Raw genomic sequence first — 13,730 nt, 5'->3', positions numbered from 1 at the left:
GAGAGAGAGAGAGAGAGAGAGAGAGAGAGAGAGAGAGAGAGAGAGAGAGAGAGTTTTAAAACCTAAAAGCCTCCCAATCACAAACTTATTAACCCTCCCTGAACAGGTTCATCAACTGGGAACCATTCAAATATGCTTTCTCACTAGGTTAAAGGATCTTGTGTGCTTAAAGTTTTTTGAGGAAAGGAGCTAAGGAAGGAGGAAAAAAGAAAGAAAGAAAGAAAGAAAGAAAGAAAGAAAGAAAGAGAAAGAGAAAGAGAGAGAGAAAGAAAGAATTGGAGGGCTGAAGAAGGAGCCTGTCACCATAGGAAAAGTTTTGCTGAGGAAAGCTGTATAAAGTCAAGTCAGGGACCACGTTCTAAAGAGGCAGGTGCTGTGGATTTCAATTCTGGATTCAAGACTTAGCAGGTCTGTGACTCCTCCTACCCATCGGGAAGATGAAGAGACCTGAGATCAAGAAGTACATGACTCAGCATCCCTGGTGCACAGGCAGGAGCTCAATGAGAACCAAGATCAACAGGCAGAAGTTAGACCAAGTGAGAGATCCCTGGTGTTTGTACAGTGTGTCCTGGAGTCACCAGGCTTGCTTTGGTGACTCATCTCTGTGAGTGGTCTGCTGAGTGACAGTTGGAGAAAGATTGTGCCGTGGAGGTATTATGCTGAGTTCTCAGGAGTCATCATTGGAGCCAAAGGGATTTCTAAATAGAGGCACCTCCTCCATAGAGGCAATCAACAGGTCAGGATAGAAGTCACGTATCCTAACTCACTACCCTTCCAGGACATGGAGGAGCCCCAACAGTGGTTACGTTGGGGCTCCATGGAGACCCCACTGGATAACACTCTGAGAATTATACTTTAGTCCCTCTACTGAAACTGGCCTTGACTTGCTTCATTCGTTAAGATATGTTGTCATGTCACTGCTCCTACTGTCAGGTAGATGAGGCCAGCATATGCAGCAGATACCACTGCAGCCATCTCTGTCAGACTTCCATTGCTGGATGGAGCACTGCACTGAGGACTTGGCACTTGTCACATTGGCAGGGAGGTTTAGCATCAGCGCTTCTGATACAGGGCACCAAGAGCCTTTAAACTCCACCTTGCACAGGAATGCAGTGCTGAGCACTGAAGGAGGGTAAATATCAACCCACGTAAGCCTCAACTCAAGAATCCAAATTCTGGACCTTCAGGCTGACATGGGGATTTGAACCCATGGGGGAAAATGTTTTTCTAAAAGCTGAGTCAACAGGAAGCATTTCACAACAGGTAGGACCTGGAGAGAATGGGGGAGTGGAAAGAGCTGGGCAGGGAATTAGAAATCATTGTAGCAGGATGGATGGAAGGAATGAGAGAAATGGGAAAATACTAGGATGGAGGTTCTGCAGTGATTCCAAGATTAAGAGAAAGAAGGAGCATTAATGATGCAGTCGTCTCCCAGTTGGTTCTCCGTCATGTCCCCAAACTAGAGTTGCCATTACTGCCAACAGTGTCTAGCCTTCTAGTCTTCCCAGGTGAAGAGCCACCTGAGAGAGAGATCCAACAGACAAGGGCACCATGTCCCAGAAGAGCACATGTCTAATAAGTATGAGGTGAGGGTGGCAGGGAAGGTTAAGGAATCCAGTAACTAAATGACTGCATGAGTCACAAAGGCTTGGAGGGGAACTGTTGAAGGCTTTTCAGAGTCAAAGGCAAACTTAGGACCAAACTACTAGTGAAATTCTACAGGCTCATGTCTGTGGTAGAAGTGGGACAATTAAGTCAGTCAAGGTAAATAATGCCATGGCTCTGGGGCCAGAAGTCCAGAATGCTTGTCTCTTTCTTTGTAGGGAGAAAGATGTGGCCTGGGTGAGCCAACAGGGAAACCGTTAGCTCAAAGCAGTCACTTAGAAGGGGGGCGGGGGTGAGCTGGTGTGCCTCCGGCGGGGGGGGGGGTGGGGAGGAGGTAAGCTGGTGCCCAGCGCTGGCCAGGGCTGAGTGTGAGCTGGTGTGCATCAGCTGGGGGGGGGGTCCCAGCCAAGCAAGAATTGATTGACCCCACTGATTCTGTTGAGACCACCAGGAGGGTCTAAGAGAGGAGTGGAGAGACCACTCGCAAGCATGTTTAAAGCAAGAACAGAGTGAGGCTCAGGCTGGAGCTCTACACCAGTGTTATCCAGTGTCTTCTCTTTCTCCATGGATGGCCTGGGAAGCACAGGCTTACCCAGAGAGGACAGAGCTGACAAGGGGAAAAGAGGCTCAGAAGCAGGCAGGAACTGCTTCTTCAGACCCATGCAGGGCATCTTTACAATGCAAAGACAGCAGACAGAAAATGGCTTAGGCAGTAACGAGTCTTATAAGCAAACAGGTGCCACGACTTCACGCCTGTGTCTAAAAACTTCCTCTGTGAAAATGTTCTTTGCCCTGGTGCCACACAGGGTTTGCTGTCCCTGGTTTTTCTGGAAGTGAAAGCTCCCGCAATGTGAGAATTCTTTCCTGGAAGGTCTGTAAAGACAAACAGTAACATTCTGGCAGAGCAGGTTGATGCACTGCCCACCTCAAAGCCCAGCCTGTCAGCTACTTTCTACCATGCTTGTTTGCAGCAGGTCCCTCATGATAGACAGATCACTGTGGGGACCCATCCTGTCCCAGCTTATTTGTGACAAGAGTTCTCTCAGCACTTCAATTTATACAGGTCCAACTATGGGAAAGTGAGGGAGGCACAGCTCTGGCCTGTCAGCCCTTCGTGGGGACCCAGCAAGGGACCTCCTTTTCTCTGGCATTCATGTTCAGTCAGCAATTTACTTAGAAAGACTTCAGGGGCTTTCAGACATCACCATGCCTGAGCCTCTCCTTCTCCAGCTCTGGGAGCATAATTTCCTGTGGGGTGGATACAAAGTGGTATTTCAAGACACCACATAGGTGGTGTAGACTCAAAACTGCTGGCGGAGAGACAGGGTTTTATAAAATAGAGTCCAGACACTTTTATATGAAGGTCAATGCCAAGGCTTTGATGATTCATTCATAATGCCACTGGGACTTCTGTGCTGTTTCAGATAGCAGACAATCTGCTACACACAGGGCTGTCCTCACCTGTCTTCTACCGCAACCTTTTCTAAATGACATACTACAAACTAGATGTCCTGCTCTTAACCACACCCAGGCGCATCTGCCTACTCCTCCAAAACAATGTCATTGTCCCCCGATCCTTCCAGGTAGACCTTCCAGCACATGTTTCATGGCCCTTTAATGCATCCGTTTGAACTTCCTGAGGTCCCTTTCATTATGTACCCTGAATTCTGGCAGCATTTGCCAGGGATTGCACAGTCGCAATCATGCAGCTTGGAGAAATATAGATTAAAATGAAGTTAGCCAGCTTTCCTTGGAGCTGGCCTGCTCAGAGCTATAACTGTGCTGATATAAAGCATGACCCTCAAAGAGAAGAAGATAGTTCTGTTAGTAAAGTGCTTGCCGTGCTAGTCATGAGGACCTGAGTTCAAGACCCAGCATCCATGTAAAAAGGCCTGGCACGGTGACTCATGTGTGCTAACTAGTCTTAGGTCAACTTGGCACAAGCCAGTTATCTGAAAAGAGTGAACCTTAGCTGAGACCTCTATAAGATACAACTGTAAGGCATTTTCTTAAGTAGTGATTGATGGGGGAGAGCCCAGACCATTTTGGTTGATACCATCCCTGGGCTGGTGGTCCTGGGTTATATAAGAAAGCAGGCTGAGCAAATCACGGGGGCACAAGCCTGTAAGCAGCACCCTTCCATGACCTCTGCATATGTTCCCACCTTCAGGTTCCAGCCCTGGAGTTTCTGCCCTGTCAGTCATATGGAAATATAAGTCAAATTAAACCTTATCCTCCTCAACTTGCTTTTGACATTCCATCATAGCAGTAGTAACCCTAATTAAGACAATATGGTTGTCATCCTAGCACCTGGAAGGTAGTGACAAACAGAACTCTCCCTGTGTCTTGGTAGTTAGCCAGTCTAAATAAATCTACCAGTCCCAGGCTAGAGAAGGGCCCATCCGGAAAAACAAAACAATACAAAAGACAAACAACAGCACAAATCGCAGATAGCTCTACAGGAATGACACAAGAGGGTGAACTCTAGCCTTTATCTATATACGCACAGGTGTGCATGTCTATGTGTATACACGAATGAACTTGCCTTTCCCCCTAAACTCGGAGAAGATCATAGACACGGTTCTATTTGTTTGGATAGCCACTGCTTTCCCTTCCTGGTGTTGATCAGTTTCACGGATCCCTCTCTGCAAAATGCTACCTTCTAGTTATTACCTTTGCTTATTCATTCAACAGACATTCTGACATGCCAACCATGCCTGGCCTCATGCTGGGTGCCCTCTCATGTTTATCTCACTGGCCTTGGTAGAACAGCCAGCAGAGAGCAGCACATTAAGGGACATGTCTGTCCCTCACTGCTGGTTCCAGCTTTCCATGATAAAAACACTCTAAACCCATGGACCAGCCTGGTCCCTAAGGAATCATAACCAAAGTCCTGTGATACAGCAGAGTGTGGGCACAGGCTGGCTCCAGATGTTTGGGAAGGCAGACTGCTTTTTTCATTATGGAAGCAAGCATGTAGGTTTTTCAACATATCTACAGGAGGAGAGAAGTCAGCCTTGGAGACAAATCATGTGATAGAAAGCATCTAGCAGGCAGCGTGAGCTTGCTCAGAATACCAGGCTCTTCACGAACATGCTCAAATGAGAGGTACAGGCTCCTCAATAAGAAAAATTCAACTGCTAAGCTGAAAAGGAATGGAAGAAGCCAGAAGGAGCGGGGTCCAGCAGACCCTTCCTGACACAGGTGGGTCACTTGTAGGCTTGTGGCAGCACACAGACATGTGTAACTCTTACCACGTGCTCACAGGTGGGCTTTGCAGAAGCTGGAGCCTGGGTAGGTTGGAGGGGTATAGCCAGGATGCTTCAGGAGAACCAAGTGGAGCTGGGCCTAGTAATACTCCTTCCATGATCCCCTCACTCTTCCCCATAGCATAGAACGGAGTGCTAGGTGGCAACATAACGGAAGTATCTCTGTCTTCATGGAGGGACAGAGGAAGGGACACTTCACCCATCAGAAAGTAGAAGGACATCATGTCAGGGGAAGTCAGGAAGCTGTGCTTCAGAAAAGAAAGGAAGCTGATGTCCAAGGCCGGATGTGAACTTCAGAAAAGGGCACAGGAAGAAGGAAGTAGGTAGGGAACTAAGGGGGTGCTTGTCAAGAGAGTGGGGGGACATGGCAGAAAAGGTAGGTATGGAAGGAAGTCAGAGGACCCACAACAGGGCTCTGCCACTGTCCCTTTAAGTGGCAGGTGACAGCAGGATCAAGTGTCAGATCAGTTATTTTTCTAGTTGCTGTGACAAAGCACGTGACTGAAGTGTCTTGAAGGAAGAAGGGTTTCTGCTGTCTCTCTCTCAGACTGAGGATACCCTTTGCAGCCTTGGGAAGGAGCTGCAGTGGGCATGAGAGGCAACTGGCTGGTCAGTGTTTCCATAGTGAGGAAGCAGATAGGATAAATCTCTTGATTTAGTCTGGGGCTGAGCTCCTGGGATGGAACTGACTACATTCAGGGCGGGTCTTTCTTTCTGGAACATCCTCCACTCACCAGAGACCTGTTTCAGTGATGATTCTAAACATCACCCAGTTTAGGTGAGGTAGGGGTCCTGGGCAGATCAGAGACAGGATGCAGGAGCAGAGCTTTAGCACAGAAGGACCACTGATGCAGGTAGGGCTGAGCTGTGCTGGGCCAGGGTGAGGTATCAAGGCAGAGTTTGCTCCTCACAGTGAGGCTCCACTAGAGGAAGTACAGTCTCTTCAAGGACACTGAGAGGCCACTTGTCTGTCAGGGTGAAGGACTGAGAGAAGAGTGCTCAGCTTCTCACTGCCCCTCTCAGAGGAGTCAGGACTTGCCCTGAGGATTCCGAACCTGGACACAGGCAGCTACACTGATCCCAGCAAGTCAGGACCCGCCAGTGCTAACAGGGAGCAGAAGCGTCCTCCCCTTGCAGCTGCAGCCCCTTTAAAGACACAATGCTTTAGGGGACATCTGTGCTGCCTCAGGAGATGGTTTTAGTATACTCTGCAGAAAGGTCACTTAGCACCTGGTGATGGTACTTGTTTTTCAGAAGAGTCTATTTGGCCAGAGAGACAGCCTCACCTCAAGCTTAAGGAGACAGGCATTATTTTCTTCATGGTGATTCAAATGTCTTTTCTTTCCATCTCTAAGTTTGATTTCCATATCTGTAAAACAGTACTAATGGCTTATAGGGCTGGAGAGACTCCACAGGATACAGATAAGAACAAACATATTTGTTGTTCTTTTTGGAGGTGGTGGTGGAGATGGTGGTGGAGGTGGTGGTGGTGTGTGTACTGTGATCCTCTGTAGAGGCCAGAAGTTGATGGTGAGTGTCTTCCTCTATTGCTTTCTGTCTTATCTATTTCAGTGAGGTTGGACCTTGCTGATTCAGCTAGATTGCCTTATTGGCCAGAGAGCCCTGTGGATCTTCCTGTCTCGGTTTTCTGGTTATAGGTGTGTGCCATTGTGCCTGGCTTTTTATGTGGATGCTGGAGATCTGAACTCAGGTCCTGAGACTTGTGCAGCAAGCCCTTTACTGGGTCAAGCTCCCAGGGCCTGGTTGTGTGTGTGTGTGTGTGTTCATTTGTTACTTCATTCATTAAAGTGGCACCACTTCTGTGTCAGGCAGTGTTATGCACTGCAAATGAAGAGCTTTGTTCTGGAGTAGATGGAGATCACCATCCGGGGTGGACTAGACTACAATGGTAATGTAGTAGTCGGGGCTTCACAGAGGCCAAGTGGATGATATATATCCAAACACAATACAGCTGACAGCCCAAAAGTGAATCAAAGGAGAAAGGATATCCCAGGCATAAAAGAGCAAAGAGGGGGTATTTCTGATGCATTGCACTAACCACACAGAAGCAGATGAAGGAGGACAGATCACTTCACTGGGACCCAGATCCTGTCCATTGAAGCTTCCCAGGTGATCAAGGAGACAACTTACAGTGAAATATATAACAATTGAAGTGACATTGAAAGCAGTAAGAAAAGCCACTACACATGTCTCTATAAAAGCATGCCTATGCATGTCACACACCGTGGGTATGAGATTTACCATGCAAATGATAATGACACTGAGTGTTTATTTTCTAAACATGACTGATTTGTATTTAGTTTTAATTAAACATTTACATTTATTCATTTCTCTCTCTGCCTCTCTCTCTCTGCCTCTCTCTCTGTCTCTCTCTCTGTCTGTCTCTGTCTTTCACTCTGTGTGTGTGTGTACATGTGTGTGAGTATGCACACATGTACACATCCATAAGGTCAGAGGACAAGTTGTTGGAATCAATTCTTTTTGTCTTCCATGTGAGGTCTGGGGATCAAACTCAAGCAGTCAGGCTTGGCAGCAGCATCTTTATCCAATGAGCCACCTTGTTGGCTCTGGATTATTTATACTGTCTCATTAAGCCATTCTTCCGTCTAGGTAGCTTTTCATAAATTCTTCACACACCCTGTACAGCTACATGCCAGGTGCCAATATATAACCTGTTGGCATGAAAGGGGAGGAATGAAGAGTACTGGGCATTAGGATGACAGTGATGCTGAGGGTACCTCACAGGTGGGCTCATCAGGGCAGAAGCATCACAGAGCCAAGACCTAAAGGAAAGAGATTTGCTAGCATGCTGAGATTTAAAATTGTTCAGGGTTTGGCAGCCTCTCACCTGATGGTGACACTGTGGCTTAGTAACCCCAAGACTTTGTTTCTCTGAGGTCTGCTTTATCAAAATTCCATGTGACTGTTGCTACAAGCTGGGAACTTCCAGCCAATGGCTGGCTTTGTTGGCAATAGACAGTCAAAGCCCTTGAAAATGGACCACATACCAAACTCCCACAGTACCATAGCATAAGCCGTCTGTGTATGGTGATAAACAGAAAAACCAACCAGAGGCAGTTGTTGTAAAGATGAAACCAGATCCTCCATGTTAAAGCCAAGTGGAGTTAAATGTCATGACCCAGGTGTCACAAGGGGGAAGTAGCTGAGCTGAATTGGATCTCAGGATGTCCCACTCAAGACAGGCTACCCTATATCACTCTCAGAAACCTGGGAACACTGTATGGTGGAATTGAAGGGCCGCTTCATGTAGAGTTTTTGAGCATGGCCTGGGACTCAGATAGATTGTATTAGAAGAAAAACCTTTGAAAGCTCCGAAGAGATGCATGAGAAAATGGCCACCAAGATTCTTAGAGGTTATGAGACTCTTATTATATATCCGACAGTGTTCTGCTTATTTGCACGCAGGAAGGTGCTGGGGACCAACAGGGTTTCTTAGAGAGGGGGGAGGGGGGAGGGGAATAGGAGTAAGAGTTAGTGTGGGGACAGCAGCAGCACTGAAGGGTGCATTTGGTGAATGTGTGGCTGTGGCAGAAATATTCAGCTCATGGGGGAGATGAAGGATGTCAATAAAGGAGGTCCTTTTTTGTGGCCAGCACCTGGATGATTCTTTATTAGCACACTGGCTTACTGGACTCCTGCTCTTGTAGAAGTCTTCTGGAGATACAAGCTTTTCTGCCCGGCTGGGATGTCCTCTACCCTAGTTCATTAGCGGCGCTAACTAAGTCGGGACTGCTTGTTTGAAATGAAATATCATTCCTTATGGAAGTGCGTTCACATGGACCCCATGCTCGCCCACACAGATACCACGCTCACCCACTTCTGATCTACTGAGCTCTGAACCCATCGGCCCAAATGCATACCTCTCAGCCCCGGTCAACTACTCAATGCTTATTTTCACTTTGATTTGACCTCTCTTGCTGCGTGCCTCTTCTATGGAACTAGAAGTTCCAGGACACGGGGCCCTGACCCTGGCCATGTCCCTAGCTCTCCTTAAATGGAGACTTCCTAAACGGAGAAGATGAAGGAAGGTGACTGAACCTTATCTGAAATACTCTGAAACTGTGGCAGTCCCTAGCTCAGGACCCAGCTGAGCTCGCTCTTTCACCCTCCCTGGCCCTTTACATATCTGTCACTTCCTGAACCACTGGCTATCTTTGTTGGGTAGCTGTTGAGGTGGTCATTGATGGCCCAGTTGTTTATTTTTTTATCTTTTCATACCCAGAGATGAAAGGAAGGCCCTATGAATGTGGACGACAAGACCATTACCCGGACAAAGAAAGATCTGGAATGGTTGCCAATACTGGGAATCAGGGTCCTCTCTTGGCAGACCAACTGTAATGCCAGTCAGATGGATTATTGTGGGTCTGGGGCCTGGGATTACAGTCAGCTGTGCTCTTAAGATAACAGCAGGCATCACCCTCGAGCTGTCGGGGGACTTATATAATCTGCCAGTTTTGAAGGTAGAGGTAATTTACACACTTACTGAGGGGTCGGTCCCAGCTAAGGTAACCTCAAGGGCATATACTAGCTGGACTCCTCATCTACCACTGCATTCAGAGCTTAAAAGAGCAAGTTTAAGGCCATCAGTTGGCTCGCAGCACTTGTAGATACTGACAGAGAACATGGGACCAGACATGACATCGGGTTATTAAATTAGTGTCTTTTCAGAAACAGCAAAGGTCTGTTGGGCTCTTCATGGACTCAAAGGTTTGATTAAGTGTCTCTGCAGGCAGAGCTCTTGTTCTCAGGATGATGCTGTCAAAGAACTGTGGCCTAGTCTTAAATGTGTGGAAATAGGCGAGGAGAATAGAACAACCTTACGGCTAGTATTCGGTAGGACAACGAAGGAGCATGGGGTTAGTCAAGGCCTGGGATCATCACCTGCCAAAGGTGCACCTCATCCTGCATGTGCATACCTTGACTTCAATTTCATCCCAGGGAAATGCTGATGATGCCTTGGAATGTTGCCTGTGTGGCTGCTAAAGGCTTTAAGAGAGGTTGCTGTCCACCTACCTTCCTTTCATCCCAGCTTCTCTAAGAGGAGGTACATTAGCCTGGCTCATGCCCAGGTACCTGCAGGTACCTGCAGCCAACTGCTCATGTCTAAACTCTGGCAGGCACTCTGGTGGACCCAAGTAGGTTAGGGAACACCAGAAGCTTAAGTAGTCCCCTTGGTGTGAGGTGTGGGGTGTGGGGTGTATGTGTGTGTAGATATATGCGTGTATGTGTGTGTTAAAGATACATACACACACACACACACATATACATACATATATATCTATCTCTCTATCTCTCTATCTCTCTATCTCTCTATCTCTCTATCTATCTATCTATCTATCTATCTATCTATCTATCTATCTATCTATCTATCTATCTATCTATCTATCTAGGCAATGGGGAGCATGGAGCAGCCTGAGGCTGCTGGGTTGTATTCAGTATCACTGTCATTTAAGGGACCGTGCTGACAGCGGAAACAACCCAGAAAAGATCTTTCTCAATTGACATTATTATTATTTCAATTCCAGGATTTCATCAATACACGGAGGCTACTTTATTTTGGCATTCATTAAATGTGTCTAAGTCAAGCATAAACCTTGTGTGGGCCAATTATGTAAAACTCTCAAACCCTCCAGTGGCCACCCATTCCCTCACCCCATCACAATATCCCCATTGTTCTGACCAGCAAGTTCTGGCCCCTTACCTCTCAGTTGCTGGAAACAGGAGGCACTGCTGTCTGGCTCCAGGGGGTGTCTCAGGACCCCATTGCTGGGCTTGGGCCTCTCATATTCTCGTTCTGGGAGCATGGCCTGCTCACTCTCCATGCCAGGGTCTGAGTGTGGGGGCAAGGATTGTGGGAACCCAAACATCAGGAGGGACGAGAAGAAGAGCAAGGCACCACAGAGCAGAAAGCCGCCCCACCAGGCTCCGATCCAGCGCGGGTCATCGGGAGTGATGTCCAGGTTACCTGCCAACAGAGAGGACACAGCTTAGTGGGCATGTGGGCTGTGGGGACTGTGATGGAGAGAGATGCCCAGTGCACACAGTTCACAAGCTACTGAGCTTGATGGAAGTGGGTGGGGCTCTGGGCTGGGAAACTATCTGTTCCCTGTCAGTGCTCCGGTTTCTTCCATTACTGGGGACCGAGCATGTTTCCCCTTCATTTTCTTGTCTGCTCCACGCTTATAATCTGTCTAAACAAAAACAGCGAGGAGCCAGACAGCCAAGGCTGGAATTGACTCATTTTGCTGCGTTGCCAAGTTGAGTCTACAAAAACACAGGCAAATAGTCACTATCCAAGGGTAGACTGACACTAGGTATATGCTCTCTCACCTGGAACAGTTTGTCTGAAACCTCATTCCATCCCTCTCAGCGTGAGGTACATCAGGTTCACGACTAAGAAGGGCGCATGCAGAATGCAATTCAAGAGAATGGATGCCTGGATGCCTGGATTGAAATCCTACCCCCTTTTGAGTCTTTCTGAACTCTATGCCTCAGTTTACTAATCTACAAACACTGACGATGAGGACCTTGTAGAGTCCTTTGGAAGGGCCAGAAAGCCACACCAGATGTGTGTTCTCACACTTTGCAGATGACAATGATGGGGTTCTTCCCCCCCAAACTTCTACTGGCTAGCCTGACTTAAGTCTTGAGCATGGCCCCCAGCCCTCTGTTAGAAAGCTCTGGCACAGGTCCCTCCGGTGCTCAAAGGTACCACAAACATCTGTGTGGTTTGGCTACACAGCCCCGGGCTGCTTGGTACCAGCATGCCTTTGATTTGCCAGAGGAAGTCATGGGAACGGAAGGTCACGGCAGCTTCCTCTTCAGCTTTGGCCTTCCCTTTTACAGGTGCCCTGCAAAGCAGTATGTCTAGGTGGGCTACATAGAAATGTCACTTTGATGATAGACCATGATCTCAGAGCCCAAAAGGCCGTTCTTGGGGACCTGGGTGATTGTATGTAAGCAGAAAACAACAGGGCTGTAGGCTGGAGCCAGATGGATGAACAGTTTGGGGAAGAGTGATGAGTGCAGACACCAGATGAACACTTCACCATTTATAAAGTGCCCCCAATCCCCTAAGACTCCTAACGAGAACAGCAGTCATCACTTTCCCAGGGTTCCACTGCACCAGGAGTCACACACAGCACACTCCTTGTTGTTTCAGTGAATTCTTCCGACAAGCCTACAGAATAGGATCCTTCTCTCCATCTTGGATTGATATGGAAACTAAGGCTTAGAGAGCCTAGAACACAGAGGTCTTGACACAGAGGCCCCCACACTTGGCACTACTTTTTAGATTTCTTTTTAGCTGCTCTTAATCCCTTTGTGTCCCCCAGAGGACCCAGCTGAACACTCCATTTCTGTATCCTATGCAATAGGCCCATAGCTACCAAGAGTTCTGGTAACGTGCAAATTGACTTTGAGATCTTGATACCCTCTACTCTGAACATGCTGATTGATGCTCAGCGGTCCTCACCATGCTTTTGTGCAGCCATGGAGAGATGGCTGCAGAGGGCTGGTGGGGGTAGGGGGCCGAACCCCAGCCCTGCAGCTCACTAGCCTGAGCACACCCCAAGCTTCTTCGTCATTTATGAAATGAGGGTGTCACTGCTAGAATGGTTGTAAGGATGAAAGGTTACGGGCAATAATCCCCTGGCACCTGGATATGGCAGGGGTTATTATTTCCCCCTTTCTGTTTCTAAGTCTGTGAATGGGCATTTTCCCGTATGGGTTTTATTTTGAAACAGTACGCCAGGGCACTGGAAACCCAAGGTGATTCTGGAAGCATCTTCATGCAAATGAGGGAAAAGAAAAGGAAGTACAATTGCCTGGGGTGTCTGAATAGGGCTGCTTTCACTAGTCACTTACTGTGTTTCTTCACCTGCTGCCAAGCAAGGGATGAAAACAAAGAGGAAGGGAGCCCCTACTGCCTACGGGCTCCAGATGTGAGCAAAGGCAGAGAAATACTAGCAGTTGTTGGAGGGGAACAAAATTAGTGCTGTGTAGAAAGTCGCAGGCAATCAGTGGTTCTCTTGGATGTGTGGGAAAGCATCCCGGGGAGATGGGCTGGCACTGGCTGTATGAGCTGCTGCTGGTGCCACCATCTTCCCTGTGGGCATGCATGTATAAAGCCGACTGTCTGGTCAAGAACTGAAAGACAGCAAGGAACATGTCACCTGGGTCAAAATCATAGCATACCAGCCATTTGTGTCAGGTCAGAGCAGGTTCATGTGGAGGGTCAGGTTCATAAAACCATTGGTGGCTCTCCTGGGTTCTCTCCAGAAGGGGATTACTCAGGGCACTCTGGCAGGAGAAAAAAAGCCTGCCTAGAAGACAGCATCCAGCTGCAGAGTGTGCATGGGAGAGGCTTAGTGAGTGAGTTCCTATCTGACTTAAGGAAGACAGCTGAAGCTTGAACCTTTGTTGCAAACTCAATGACCTATGTCTACACCAAATAATAGTGCGTGTGTAAATGTAAACACATGTGTGCTTAAAGCGGCCTGTTGTGTGGGTGCACGAGTGAGCCTGTAGAGATCAGAGGTCAACCTTGGGTACTAGTCCTTTGGAGCTAGCTGCTCTTATTTATGAGTCAGAATCTCTCATTGGCCTCAAGCTCATCAATTTGACCATGCCTACTGGCCAGCAAGCCCCAGGATTTTCTTGTCCATGCCTCTCTACTGCGGGGGATCAAAGCATGCACCATCATACTTGGCTTTTTTAAATGTGGAACTAGGGGTTGAACTCGTGTCTTCCCAGAGCCAGGGAATTACCAACTGAGCCATCCCTCAAACTCCTCAAGTATTATATATATATATA

The 13,730-nt window shown here is 47.8% G+C and overlaps 1 protein-coding gene across 2 annotated transcripts in view; it reads right to left on the bottom strand.

Annotated features, from left to right (window-relative positions):
• Window positions 1–13,730, bottom strand: part of Slco3a1 (solute carrier organic anion transporter family member 3A1) — a 280,546-nt gene that overhangs the window by 57,881 nt on the left and 208,935 nt on the right. For both annotated transcript variants that reach the window (XM_028776717.1, XM_028776716.1), the window contains exon 4: window positions 10,618–10,881. In XM_028776717.1, coding sequence (XP_028632550.1) covers window positions 10,618–10,881 — 264 coding nt within the window. The remainder of the gene's footprint in view (window positions 1–10,617; window positions 10,882–13,730) is intronic.

Source organism: Grammomys surdaster, unplaced genomic scaffold, assembly GCF_004785775.1.
Source record: "Grammomys surdaster isolate TR1022 unplaced genomic scaffold, NIH_TR_1.0 271, whole genome shotgun sequence".
NCBI lineage: Eukaryota > Metazoa > Chordata > Mammalia > Rodentia > Muridae > Grammomys > Grammomys surdaster.
The sequence above is the reverse complement of the archived record's forward strand: the minus strand, read 5'-3'. Positions and strand labels throughout refer to the sequence as shown.